A 15,359-nucleotide genomic window follows, 5' to 3' on the forward strand; every position below is an offset into this window, starting at 1 on the left:
GTCTTCTAGAATATAAAAGTTGTTTTTTTCTTTTTCAGTCTTCACACTCTCTTATGGTAACATTTAATGGTCCTTCTGGTACTTTTAGCTCATTTAAATAGTGTGATGAACATCAGTATTATTTGCCAGATGCTTAGTGTCTGGAGACAGGAATATAGTTTCAAGACTTTCCGTCTGATATAATTCTTTATATTTTACCAAAAGGTCAAAACTTTATAGAATAAAAAATTATGTATCAAAATCTCTCCTTTCACTTTTATGAGAAATCAATATACAGTGTAAAAGAGATAGAATCCAATGGCATTTTGAATGGAAAACTAAGACAAATGTAGGTAATTTTAATTTTAAATTCCATTAATATTAAAGAGCCAGTTGTTTATGTAATATAATCCATTCACAATAATAACCAACTATCTTCAATAATTGTTTCCTAAGGGCAGCAGTTTCACACAATAAGAAATCTAATTCAATATACATGTGGCATGATAGGCTTCATATGTGTACCAGAAGTGTTCAATGAATTCTGAAAGTTAATGTAAATCCTTATATTTATATGTGAGTAAGTATGCTTGTGTATTCATAGCTCTCCATATTTAGTAGTGCTAATTTTCAGAGTTTTAAAAAAGTAAGAGTAAATGAGTTGTACATTTGACTTCCAAAAATATCTGAACTTGCCACTTGTGAGATCTTTAATTCTTGAAAATTTGTGGGAGTATTTACTGTCATTAAAACAAATTCACCTTGATTTCATATTTAAATAGACTAAAGTCTTAAATTAGTAAGCGTTTACTAAGGTGGACAGTTTCCTGGAAAATAATTAGACAAAATGGTTTCCATTCTGTAGTTTTAAATACACATAGAAATGCATTTCAGGATTCTTCCATAATCTTTTAGTACCATCTTCATTTCTTGATTCAGAGAAAAATATATTATCGGTTTAATTGTCCTAGGGCTGAGAGATAGCCCCATATCTCAAAAATAGTTGAGGGCAGAGAACTTATCTCAGTTTGCATAAGAACTTCCCTAATAAAAGAAATAGTCCCGTGCCCCAGGAAATCCCTTAGCCTTAGACAAAACTACTGAGAGATAAAGTAAGCTTTGACACTTTGAGATAAAGAATCTTACCTTAACATCATTGGTGTTCATTCTTGTTCCTTCCTTTCCCACAAAAATATCATCAATATCCACAAGAATGTACCTGTCCAAGGACAATGTTAGTCTCTTCCCTGACAAGAAGGAAATGGCATCTATGAAGATGAGCTTGTGCAGCCAAAAGTTCAAGTTGTTGCCAAAAAGAACTCTTTGAATTCCATCATGGAGCCCCAGGTCATGTATGACAGTGGCATGAAAAGCACCTTTAGGGATAGGAGGAGAAAGGTTTTCTGGGGTTTTAACTTTGGCAAATATCACTGGTTGGTAGGCTGAGTGATTAATCTGGAAAACGGTCCAGTCAGTTCCAGGTAAAGAACCTTTTTCAAGCTTAGAAGATTTGGTCACATGAAGCAATGGAGAATGAGGATTAATACAGCAATCTTTTACTGCAAGGTTTCCATACAGAGAAAATGGGAAACCTTTCAACTGAAAACTCTGTAGACTCTTCTCACTAGTTTTGTGGAATCCAATGACACCCACACTGTATTCAACACAGTATTTATCTAAAAGGCTTCGATTCCAAGAGTCCATGTTTATATACTTTAAAATATTCTCATAAATAATGAGAATATATTTGCCTCGAGTTTTTTCTATAAGTGCTGGGAGATCCCCCTTCCCAGGAGCAATTTCAATGTGATACTGGAATCTACTGGATTCTAGGATCATGATGATGTCTTGACCAAGCGATGAGTACTGGCTCTCCACAAACACCAGGACTGTGGGCTCTGTCCTCGAGGCATCAGAAAGCTTCATTGTCCTCACTTCCATCAACCTGTATGGTAGGTGCTGGAAGGCACCACAGTCTACTTCAGAAGCCATCTCAGAGAGTTCATTTTCCTGTTTGTAGCCACTGTACAGGTAGTAAGCAGAAATAATAATGCTCACCATGCAAAATGTGGCAAGCAGAATCACTGTCCTTTGAAAGTGTCTGTGCAGCTTCATGATAAAACTCATGTTGTATATAGTTTGCTCAGACTGTTCTAATAGAAGCACCATAAAAAAAATAATAAAAGAAAAGACGGTGTTTCAGATACTTTTCCAGTCTTAGTCAATAATTTATGTAACCATTGCAGCACATTTGTATCGCTTGATCAGGACTCACAGAAAATATAGCCTGAAAAGTAGAATGGAATAGAATAGGATATTAGTCATTCAAATAAAACGAGCAAGGTAATGTTAGTTTTCATCTCCATAGGTACATGATTAAGGACTCAACCTAGAGCAACTGGGCCTTGAAACTTGAAATCTACCTGAGAAAGGTGGTTTGTGGATGTGCGTGTGGTGTGTGTGTGTGTGTGTGTGTGTGTGTGTGTGTGTGTCCATCTAATCAGAGCTACAGCTGCTGGCTTATGCGACAGCCACAGCAACACCAGATCCGAGCTGAGTCTGTGAACTACACCACAGCTCACAGCAATGCCGGATCCTTAACCCACTGAGCAAGGGCAGGGATCAAACACGCAACCTCATGGTTCCTAGTTGGATTCGTTAACCACTGGGCCATGACGGGAACTCCAAAAAATGAGCAAATTTTTATCTTGTTGACTGGCACGAGTGGCAACCTGTTAGGCAGATAAACCTGTGTATTGTAAGTAAGAAAACCTCTCTTTCATTCTCCCATATTTGGATGAAGACATGGGAGGGGTAGAAAGAGGAACAGGACTCTTTGAACAGAAAGTTTCTATCCCTAGTATAGAAATGACATTGGGCTAAGAAGGAATTTCCTTTTACTCACAGGGATTTGCACCAAACTCTGTAGATCATATCAACCTAAGACCACAGAGAGGTCACCTGAGCCATAAGCTGCTGGATCACGTAACAGAGGCTCAAGCTATGTGTACTTAACTACATATACTTAATACTCATAAAAGTGTGGATGTATTTCAATAAATGTTACAATTAAGATATTAGTTTCTGCTTTTAGGAAAAGCTTGGCAATTATATCAAAAAGTACTATAAAAGTACTTTTTCAAAAATATAATGAAAACAACTGAAACTTCATGAAACACCTGTTAGGCAATAATTTCAAATCCTTTTCAAGTCTTATTAACCTTTAAAAATGTAGAAACTTTTGAAAAATGACAAAAAAGAAACACAGTTGCTTTTCAGAGCAGAAGTTTATTAGAGTCTTACGGTCCTGGCACTTTGCAAGGAAATATCATGGAATATAAAAAAAAATATTAGAAATGGACTTATTGTTGTCCATAAAGCAGGCTGAAAGCTAGCTGTCAGATAATGAGCACTGGGGGAAAACACTGTAGTTGATATTTTCCCTAAGATTAGGGTTTATTACACTTCTTCCCCTTATTGCCCTGGTACCTTCTAAGTAAGATGTTAAGGTTAGAATAAATGGTCACTAAGAACATTTGAGCTCTAATATTCTGTGATAGTCTCTATGAAATAAGCAATGAACCCTATTTTGAATTATATAATTATTTTTATGAATAATATAATACTATGAAATATAACTGCAGGATATTTACATGATAAATATCCTATTTATCTTGTACATTATATATTGCAGTTTATTTACTCAAATGTTTAGAGAATACATATCATTCATTCAAATATTGATGGGGCTCTGTTTAGAAAGTCAATGTTCAGCAGAGTGAATTTCTTTAAAGGGTCCAAAATGATAAGATAGAGACAGTGACTAGAATGGCAAACAACAACATATGATTGTTGATTAGAGATAAATGACTGTCACAGGATGAGAAAAGAAAGACGCTGTGGCAAGTGGGGGAGTCTGCAATGCTGGGGTGGGGGTTTGGATGTGGGCAGAGCCTTGAAGGATGAGGGTAATATGAATAGGCATCTGAGAGAGAGGGAACTTGACAGAGGCAGGTGTGAGTACAATACAGGGCAAGGGACCCTCAGATGAATTACTGAAGGAAAGAGTAAGGAATACTAAAAAGTAAACTACAAAGTACGGGTGGCTTGGAGAGATTAGAACGCATAGAAGTTCATCATTGAGAAAGCGTGCAGGGAGCCATCCAACTTTTCTGATTTGAGAAATGACATGATAAGGGTGAGATTTTGGGGGAGGGGTGAATTAATCAAGACTGTGGGGGTAACACAGAGCAGTGTTAGAGTCAACTCTGGCAAGCTACTATGTCCATTTCGCAGAGTTTAATCACAAACTGTTAGTGATTCCAGAGCAGACAGAATGTGGGCAGGGACAAGTCGGATGGCCATCGCAAAGGAAGGAGATGAAGAATTTCATACGTCCTGTCATACGGAAGTTCCTGGGCCTGGGATAGAATCTGAGCTGCAGCTGTGACCTACGTCACAGCTGTGGCAATGCCAGATCCGTAACCCACAGCCCTGGGTCTGGGGATCAAACCAGCAAGGCCTCAGAGATGAGCCAGATCATTAACCCGCAGTGCCATAAGGGGAACTCCAGAAGTCCTACTCTTTTAAACTTTCTCACATAAGTTTAGATGTGATTTAAACAAATCAAAATTACCAGGACAGCTGAAAGTTTTCATTCTAACTGTAGTTATTTCATTTTGAAAAGTAATTGCACTTTTAAAGTTAGGTATAGGTTTATGAATAATATAATAGTCTGAGGTATAATAGCAGGATATAAAATCTCACATCTCTCTAGGCCTCTGTTTCAATTTTAGCTGTGAAGTTTCTTTAACTAGATACAAAATGTATTACCACATTTTACATTTCAGATAGCAGTGTCTCATAGTTTGTTCCTATTGTCAGAAGTGAAAGGCATGTAACTCATACAATTCTTAGCCATCATGAGGCAGAGGGGTTAAGAGTATTTGCTCTTACTTTTTAGGATGGTTAGAGGAAACTACCAAAGCTAACTTCTCCATGAGCAGGTATAAAATACTGAAAGAGGTGTCTTTTCTACTCAATGCTTCAAGTTTCCTCCTAAAGCCAAAGGGAATTCCAGTGTATGTCCTTGAGCCTAAAATTTGGTCTAACATATTTAAATGGGTACGTTAAAATTCTCTTACTTTTCTGCAAACCCTTTTCGTCTGCACATCTCACTTTGCTGTGGCCAAATTTAGTCTTTGCTGTGGACTCTCAAAATTTCCTCTTCCTACTACAACCTCATCCACCACCACCAACTTCCCATTCTTTGGCTGTCTCTATTAGCTCCAAAGATCTCAGGATGGACTGAACTGTTGCTGGTACCCCTCATTCTGCACTGGATAGCTCTGTGGCAGCTTCGCCTGAGTCAGTGGTGAGGCATCACTAGGAAGACAGTTACATGAGGGAAATTAAGCTCTTCCACACAATTCCCTTGTGCAAACTTCTTAGTATGGAGCTCACCTTCTAAGCATGGCAAGACCCAGCAGTCCCACACAGCCACTGTGGAAAGTGCCCCTCTCTACTTCGTGACACTATTGTAATTAAAATTTTGTTTAAAAACAGTGTCCCCTATTTAATTGTAGACTCTAGGAGGGTGAAGAGAATGCTTCTTTTTTGTCTATCATTGAGTCCCTAGTGTCAGGCACAGAGTAAGATAGCACCCAACTATTTGTGGAATTAGTTGAGGGGAAATACAATGGCATATTAACCTTATAGGTTAATTTGACACTTCTACTTTTTTCTAATGCCATAAATTATTTTTAAGGCTACACATCACTATTACTGTGATTACAATTATCTATAAATTTGCTGGATTTAATGTCTCTGTTTTATCTAAAAACTAAGAAAATATATTCATACCATCCTAACACTGGATAAAAAGCAACTATGATCAATTTTAAATCTTTACCCACCCAAAGATACCTTTCAATTAATCATTCTGCAAGCAGTCTTCAGGTATTTATTGAACACCTGCTTTGGGCTTAGTGCTATACTAAGTGCTGGGGATCCCACAGAAATAATTTTAGGACTGATTCTTGTCTGCTGAATCATGGTTTCTACTAGGGAAAATAAGTTTTGTGAAACAACAGCCAACATTATATCACACATAATAAGTAGTGATTGTGATATACAGACTATATCTGTTACAAGTTTCAGAAGAAAGAGTAAGAGGGATTAATAAAACTTATGACAATTAGTGGCACTCTCTAAGAGACATGGTGCTTGAGGGGGACATGACAGGATGGGCAGGATTTGGATATGAGGCTGAGGTGAACATGTCAGGCATAGGAACCTGGCAAGGTTTAAGAAATGCAATACTTACAGTATGTTTATTTTAGAGTCAGACTAAACTAATCACAAGGTCCTATGGGTTGGATTTAAAGTGGAACTATTTCATTGAAAGACTTCTGTGGGTAGACGAATGTCCTTGGAAGTGATAATGAACACAAGAATGGAGTGTCGACTTGGAATTAGCATTGGATATATCTGAACAGAAGAGAGACAATAAAAATAGTGTTTACGGATGACTAGCGTAGCAGTGACAGCCAGAATGGACAAACAGCAGTAATATGAAAAGAGAGAGCACACGCTGCATTGCACAGAGTGAAGTAGGTGGTGTTGGGGCAGTCTCGACTAAGATTCTGTTGCCTAATCCAGGTGGAGAGTGGTCTGAGTCTGGGCAAAGGTGGTTACCAGGGAGAGTGAAAACAGGGACTTGGGAGGAAAAGAGAAAAGGACATGATTACTGGTCGGGGATAGGCAGGCTTGGGGACTAGAAGAATAAAAGTGCCAGTAATAAAAACACCATAGTGCAGAGTGGAATTGGCTTGAACCAGTGATGGACAGTTAGGGTTCAGGCAGGCGACTAAAGGATGTGTGCAGAGAGAGCAAAATCACAGTGTTCTACAAAACAGCTGGATGTTGACAAATAAGAAAGTCAAGGAAGTATTGGACATTGATGGATCACAGGCAAATCTAAATATGCGACACAACTTGATTCCTTAGGGAAGTCCTTCTGAGCAACTCCACTTCCCCCTTTAGGCCAGGTCCCCAGATTATACATTCTACACTTTGACGCTTTTATCGCAACTCCTATTAAATTTTATTAGCAACATTATTTAATGTCTCTGTTTTGTTAGACTGAACTTTCCAAAGGCATAGGATTCTTATTATTCCCAGTAACCTTTCAAACAAGACACAGGAGGAAAACATTTTTAAAGGTCAACAAGTTCAACAGGCAAACACTCCAGTGTAGTGATGACTGTGTTCTTGAAGTGCTCTCACAAAAATACATGGAAAATTTCAGACTTCTGCATGATCAGAAGGGCTTTCTGATCACTACAGAACAGGCACCCTAGCCTGCATGTCGGAGGGTTTCCATGGACACATCTGTCTGTCTTAGAAAGTACAGAGCTGACAGTTGTGGTTGAATTTGGCTACCTATTAGACCTATGGTGAGGAATATGGTAGATGACAATATATTACATTTAGAATAGGCAGGCATTGTGGAAGAGTCACAGCAGTCCCAGGAAAGTTGCAAGGCTTGGCTAGTTGTGGACATCACCACCTCATCAAGCTTTCCTAGAAGGCACACTGAAGGAAACAACATCCTGTGGGAAGGCAGAGTAACAACCACCGCAACACTGTAATATTAACAAACACTTACTACATGCCAACATGGTCTTGGGCTCTTCAAAGGCTAAGTAACCTGCTCAAGAAGCCACAGTGTGCAGTAGCTGAACTTATTGTGAACTTGACAGCCTACCTCAAAGATACTATACACCTGGGATGGCACCTGCAACACATCCCTTTCATGCCAGGAACAAGGAGGGAATGGATTATCAGGAAGCTCTTTTCTTTTGATGCTGCAGTTTCTTCATGAAAGTGGGGATACTTGTGGTATATACTTAATAGGGTTCTGAGGAAGATTAGAAGATACAGGTATAAAAAGCTCTTAGAAAATTGTCTTGCACAGACAATGAATATACTAAATGCTACCTGCTATGATGGTGATGACATAAATAACATCTGAAATGAGAGAACTATCCTGATGATGGCCAATAAAAATGCACTAAGTGGAGTTCCTTTTATGGCTCAGTGGTTAATGAACCTGGCTAGTATCCATGACGATGCGGGTTTGATACCTGGCCTCGCTCAGTGGGTTAAGGATTGGGCATTGCTGTGGCTGTGATGCAGGCTGCAACTGTACTTCTGATCCAACCCCTAGCATGGGACCTGCATATGCTGGAGGTACAGCCCTAAAAAGCAAAAAAAAAAAAAAAAAAAAAAAAAAAAAAAAAAAAAAAAAAAAGATAGCTACAAGCATTCTTGTGTAGGCAGAGCTGTGGGAAGTACAGAAGTCCATCTTTGATGCAGGAATATTCAGATGGGTTTCAGTGCAGAGGAAGAGGCCCAGTAAGAGGTATAACCAGCACCATGTCCATCCTTGGGCTTCTTCTTCTAATCCATCCTCCTTTTCCCAGATGAGCTGACATATTCCCTGGCTTTATTTATCATCTACGCTCCCCAAATTCCAAATGCTTATTTGCAACTCACACCTCTTTTATGAGCGCCAGGATTTCAAATTGAACTATCAAATTTATATAATAACAACTGCTCACAGTAACCATGCCCTTTCTTATTAGAGACCAGTCACTCCTTAGCTCCACTGGAACCATGTCGCAAGCAAACTCAACCTGTCCATGGCTGAATTTGTGATCTATCCTCTAAAATCATCTTTATCTTTCCACAACGACCTAGTGGCTCATCCTTGACACTTTTTTTCCTCACTCCTGCTTATCTAAATAGAAGTGCTATCATTTCCATTTTCCAAAACTCATTTGACCCAGTGCACCTCTCCCTTTTTCCCAGGCAATGTCCCTCTCGCTTGAACTACTGCAATGACTAGCCTCACCATAAACACTCCTGGCTCCCTCTATACTTTTCTCTCCAGCATCACAGTCCAAATCTGATTGTTTCTTGCCAGCTGAAAATCCAACAATGGCTGCCTATCTCACTTACTGATTAAAACCCAAAGTCCAACACACGTCCCTCAAGACACTGAGGTATGCTTCCCACTCTTATCTCTCAGGCCTGATTTTGACGGCATGCTCCCTGCTAATTTCCAGGTAAATGCGTCCTCTTTCAGTTCCCCTGAAGAGGTTACAGCCTCTTTTCTGCCTCAGGGTCTTCTTACATGCTGTTTTCTTTGGAAGTTTCCTCCCCTGTTCTCCTTTGGCTTCATCCTCCAAATCCTGTGGCCCAAAGCAGAAGTGTCCCTGCCTCACAAGAGCCTCCCTAATTCCCCAGATCTTTCAGGTGTCCCTGTAACACCCTCTGACATCACCATCTATTTGAATTCTGCAGCACATTCCATAGTTATAATTAGTCATGTGATTTTCTGTGTAAAATTTCTTCATAGTTTGGAACTATCTGTAAGCACTTGTTCTGTTCACATCTGTATTCTTGATATCAACACAGTGCCTGAAGATAGAACAGCCCACCGAATACTTAGTAAATGAGTGGAAAAGAACCCCGACCAAATTTTACAAGTAACAGCTGCCTTCACAAAGTAGGGCAGTCATGAAGTAAAACTATCTTCATGAACGGATAGCTCCATCCATCACACTAGCCTCAAACTGTCAGGGTGATAATATAAACACTGTAAATGGCAGTGACCACCTTGACCACAGCCATACATCAGGCATATCCAGACCATACCCTTCACTGACTCTTATTCAAACCCCTATGTTTCTCATTCTGATATTTTTCAGAATTTGGAGTGGTTAGAGTTGTTTTGCAAATGCATCTGTTTTTAAAAAGGAAAACATCTGTTTTCCAACAAGGAGACATTAGCCATTGTTTAATTATCTACCATTAATGAAAGTCAGAGGGAACAATTACTTTTTGGAATCACAGGCCATTCCATATACACAGTGATGAACTGACTATTAACAAACATACACTTTGCAAAGCATTGCAAAATCTGCAAGGGGAAGTACCCAGTTGTCACTGTAACCTATCTTTTTTCTTCCACTAACACCCACCGTCATCCCAAAGTAAAAATCAATTTCTAAATGAAATAGAATCATGTTGGCAGCACAAGAAATGTGAAAAAAAAGATTGCCATCTGGAAAATGAGTATTAATAACTAAAGAACTTCAGGTTCTAACATAAATGAAAGATATTTAAAAGATCTTGACAATATTCCTCTTTCGCAAAATTAACCATATTTTATAGTGTTGAAAAATGCATTGGGAACCTCGAATATATTATATGAATTTGCTAAAAGTAATTTAGCAATATTAAAAATTGACAAAGAACATGCCTTGCTCTGAGAAAGAATGTGTGAAATTGTGTCATATTAATTGAACCCTGCTGTGGTAGGCAAGTGAGATGGTGATTTGCATGGTGTATGACCAAGAATATGCTCTGTCTTCAGAACTGGGATTTTTTTTTGTTGTTTGTTTTTATGATGGATGGGAGAAAAGCTGCACTTGGGGGTATTAGCTTTGTTTGATATATTCAATGGAAAATGACTCTTTATTGCAATTTTCCATCCTTTGTTATTTAGAAACTATGAAGAAAAGAATACATTTTATTCACCTCCCTCAGTGTTATGCCATCCAGTGAGACAAGAGAAGAAAACTATCCCACTGCTGCTTGCTGTTTGTTCTGCTTGTGTGACTCAAAGGGGGAAATGTCTGCCTATATCCTCTGAAGTTCAGCTAGAATGTATGCATCAATGCACGCCTAACTGCAGGGCATTCTGACTACTGTCAGTGCAGTTTTCAGGGTATAATTTAACTGTTGTCATTTTTATCCTTCTCCAGAGTCATGAGAACAAGAGATTATTAACCCAGGATCTCATTGTTTGCTTGGACCATAAGATGTAGAATTACAGATCAGTTTTTGGCTATGTTTTAGGGCAGGTTATAGAATCCAGAGAAGCAGAGGCAACCAATCCTGAGAGAGAAGATAATGCAGCGAGGAGAGAGGAGAAATCAAAACATATGATGGGAGTCCTGAGGAGGCCTGAGGTCCTGGCTCTATTAGTCTCTGCCCTATGGAATAAGTCAGACAGATTCATCCTCTGTTTCCTTGGGCATCTTTCAGAACAAGTGATATCCAACCCAAATGGTATAGCAAGAAAGGAGAAAGAAATCACCTAAACTAGACTGTACATACCTCATTAGGGAAGGCACCACATGTAATGGTCCTGGAAACTGCTTTATGCCTGGCACAACAGTAGGTGCTGCGTAAATATTTCTTGAATAAATGATCATTTCATACTTAAGAATAGAAGTGTTAAAAATGATTGGAATAGGACATGAATTTCCTATTTCATTTCAATAGGCATATCAAGCACAAATATTTGAAACCTATAGAGAAACAGTGTAATTTAGTTGTTAGAGCATGTGCATTGGATCCAGACTTAAACTGAATACCAGGTTTATCACGTGCCAAGGATGCGATCTTAAGACAGGCAGGTCACCTCGTAGCACCTCAATTTCCTCATCTGTGAAGTGGAAATATTTACAGTTATCTACCTCAAATAATCTTTATGAAGATCACATGAGCTAAAAATTAATATATATATAAAGTACTTAGAACAGTGCCTGGTACAAGTAACCGTTCTATGAGCCTTAGCTGTCGTTTTAATAACTTACCTATTTCTAAAAATCTAGGCAAAAGCATTTATCCTCATTAAGTTCAGTTTTTCATTATTCTCTATTTTTTTTTTTTACATGTCCGTTTATCCTATCCTCCAGAACAAATTCCACAGCGTTGGGCAGTACAGAGGATAGGAAAGGATCTCTGAGATCCTCAGTTTCCAGGGGAGAGACCGATGCTCAGAGCCAGCAAAGGACTTGTCCGAGCTACAGCTCTCATGGCAGAACCAGGCTTAGAATTCAAGTCTAGCGTCATGTTCTCAAATACTGCAATCAAAGAAAAAGATTTAAAAGTGAACTGTATGTAAAATGGATACTCATCATGGATACTGAGATGCTAAAAGGTTTTAGTACAGAACTTCAAAACTTGATTTTTTGACAAGGTAGTGAAGAGTTATAGGCCTCAGGAATTTGTAGGAGTTTTTGTGAAATAATTTCTTATACTCAATAATTACAGCAGGTCCAGACCTTTCCTCTAGTTATACAACATGCATGAAATTGATGAAAAAGGTTTTAGTACAGCATGAGGAATATATCACTCATTGTGACATCCCATAGCCTAAGAATATAGTTTTTTTTTTTTTTTTTAAATTAAAAACAAACAAGCAGACAAACCAACCAGCTGGTTTTCTAAAACCAATTCTTGGGTATTCTAAGAGAAACTTCAGTTATGAAACAATTTTGAGCACCATTCGGACTAGTTACCATTACAATACAAGCTGTTACTTTTGTGGCCTGGCAGCATCCTCTACTCTATGTAGGTGTTCAGAGTTCTTGCACTTCACTGTGGATGCTCATCTCCGACAGCCACAGCACAGGTTAAGTCAGCTTCCACTGTATTCTCCCTATTGTCTAAACTGATAAGCAATTAGAAATCCAAGGCATTTATTTAGCTGAGAATAGTGTTTTTACCACCTATTCTATTTCCCTCTTTTTTTTTAAAAAAAATCTTTTATTTATGTGTATATTTTTTTTCTACTGTACAGCATGGTGACTCAGTTATACTTATATGTATATATTCTTTTACAGTGCATATAGGTCACAAAGTATTTTATACCTCAAATTTTACTTAAATTTAAAAGTTGCCCCTGGTTGCCAATGAACAGTTGAGACTCAATCAGGATTCAAGGAAGTCATGGAAGATGCCCTGAATTAAGAGAAAATCTGTAATTTCTTTATGGTTTTAAAATTCTGAAATGACAAGTCAACCTTTGACTCTACAGATTTTACCTCATACTAACTTCTGCAGCAGAATATATTGTTCAGAAAAAAGAACTTCAAATCCCCTATTTTTTTCAAAAAATCTTTTAGTTATGCCACAAATTAAAATTTGCGGTACTCTTCAGAAACAATACTTTTCTTAAGAAAATGTATTAAAAGAGAAGGTATACTATACTTGATTGAACTATAACAAATCTCTCCAGAAAGAGATAAAAGTTTTGTTTTATCTAAAGTGTTTTGGCAACATGATAATCTTTATTCTAAAGACTATAAAGAAAATTAACTTATGCGACCAGTTTAATATCAATATTTACTTATACAAAGAAAGAAATCTTCTGTTTTATCATCAAGACCATAAAGAAAAACAATAAAAACATCATAGAGATGGCAGGTACTGTCTGAGTTAACTGGAGAAAGAAAAGGAAAAGAGCTTCTGTTAAGGCAAGCCTCTCGATATGTTCAGTTCTATTTTCTAAAAGAGTCTCTTTCAAATTTAATTTTGAAATCTCCTCAAATACAACATTAATAGAGAGTTGAAGAAAGAGAAAAAAATGCCCTTCAGCTGAATATCAGATGTTGGAGAGATTATCTTCCACATCATTCTGCTCTCTTGTGGTGAACAGCACTGTTCAAGAGTTGATAATATGATATTTTCTAAGAAAAAGAAAAAGTGGATCTGAGATCAGCCTCTCATGTGTCTCAAGACTGGATGTGTATTTTAATATTAAGATACAGCTGTTTACATTACTTAGGAGTGATTTCCTCAAAACTCTTTCACATTACATATGCAGCTTTACTCCAATATGTTTCTAAAGAATATGGATAAACATCAACTTTAAATGACTTTGAGGTTTAAATAGTTTCCAGATATTGGATCTAGTTGGAAGATGATCTAGGTAAACCTCTTAAGAAAATGTAACTTAGTTCCTCAAAAAAAAAAAAAAAAAAGTGGATGTATTACATGAAAAATACATATATTTTCTTTTAAAGTTTCTATATTCAATACCTAGGCTATTTCTTGCCAGTTGCATTAAATTTTATTAATTATATAATTTTAATTAATGTTTATAAATGAATTGTGTCAAATAGGAAGATTTGTTGAGGATCATTATTGTCTATACAAGTGGTTTTAGTTTAAACCTCTGATATTGCTCACAAATTTCTAGTCCATCAAGCACAGACGTGTCCTGTTTAACAAATCTGCTGCAGAATAATTACAAGTTGCTGGAGATCTTAAACAATTATAAGTGATCATCCCTTTAATACTTTAATTTTATAAAAGAGAAGCTTTAAAATTACATCAGAATGAGAAGATATCTGTTTCACTCAATTTAATTAAATGCTCTGTTTCTTCTCTAAGGATAAAAGTAAGCACTTGTTCAATCCTGAAATTCTTAAATTAATTGAAAACAAAGTTGTTACTCCTAAATTTATAAGTGAGCAATTAATGCACAGTATAAATAAATGGATGAACTTACCTGGAATTAAAATTGAAAGAGCTGAAAACGCTTGAGAAAGTTTCAATAGAAAAGAAACTGAAACAGCAGTATCCACCACCACCGGCTCAGGCTTTTGGCTTTACAAGTGGCAGCAGTAGCAGTTCAGGCCCAGTAGCCATGTGTTATGTAACATCTCATTAATATTAGCCATCAAACTGCTACCAAGCTGGTGAGGCACTAGAGGGCAAGAGTGTCACATGCAAGACCCGTCGCCAAGGGACAGGCTTTGGTACCACTTTGGCAGACAGATGCTAACTAAGCTGATAAATAACAATACCCGAATGCAGCAGCGAACTTGTAATGTTCCTCAAAGAATATTTTACATGTCAATTTGCTGTCTAGTTGGAGTTAACAGGTTAATAAATACGCATAAGCAAATAACCAAACCATGCAAAACTTTCCAGATTCTATTTACAAACCTACAGTCATCCAGGAGGCTTTTTTTTTTCATTGTCTAAATAAACTTATTTAAAACAGGAGAGGAAAGGATGATTAAAACGAGTTTCAGGACCTCTTCAAACCACGAGAAACTTGTCCTGACCGTGCTCGCCACTTCTGGAGTCCGTATTTCAAGTCCCCCGGGTCCGGTGTCTGGGCGAGGACCGCCTGGTGATTCCCTCGGGCTTCGGGCGTCCGCTGGATCCTCGTTCCCGGGTCCTCGGCCTCCGCGGCTGCTCGCGGCGGCTCCGACGTCCGGGCGGCACTCGTGGGCGACCCGGTGCTGGGAGCTGGGCGGCGACCACGCGCAGGCAGCCCTTCCCCTCGCACGCCCGGGTCCCAGCGGACTTGGCTGGTGGACACCTCGGCTGTTCCGGGAGCACGGGCGGGGCCCAGCCGGAGCGGCTGCGGGGCGAGCGCGGCGGGCGCGCGGGGGACTCCTGCGCTCGCTCGGATGCGCTCCGCCGACCGGGGACCCGCCTGGCCGCGCCGCCGCCGCCCTCACGCCGCCTCCCGGGGCGGGCGCCACCACCTCCCCGCTCCCGGC

At 38.7% G+C, this 15,359-nt stretch overlaps 1 protein-coding gene across 3 annotated transcripts in view; it reads right to left on the minus strand.

Annotated features, from left to right (window-relative positions):
• The window catches only part of NDST3 (N-deacetylase and N-sulfotransferase 3), a 147,048-nt gene extending 131,951 nt beyond the window's left edge, over positions 1–15,097 (minus strand). For 2 of the 3 annotated variants that reach the window (XR_014813132.1, XM_084973089.1), the window contains exons 1-2: positions 14,886–15,097; positions 1,126–2,266 (exon numbers count right to left, since the gene is read on the minus strand). Coding sequence is in view for 2 of the 3 variants with exons in the window: in XM_084973089.1 (XP_084829215.1) it covers positions 1,126–2,148 (1,023 nt within the window). In the remaining variant the exon portion in view is untranslated. Of the gene's footprint in view, positions 1–1,125; positions 2,267–11,169; positions 11,308–14,885 lie in introns of those variants that run through there. The other variant, XM_005666900.4, reaches the window with a different exon arrangement.
• Positions 15,098–15,359: the final 262 nt, after the last annotated feature.

This window comes from Sus scrofa, chromosome 8, assembly GCF_054392235.1.
Source record: "Sus scrofa isolate SSC_HxYL_T2T_F1_AM1 chromosome 8, Sscrofa_HxYL_maternal_Yorkshire_Landrace_v2.0, whole genome shotgun sequence".
Lineage (NCBI taxonomy): Eukaryota > Metazoa > Chordata > Mammalia > Artiodactyla > Suidae > Sus > Sus scrofa.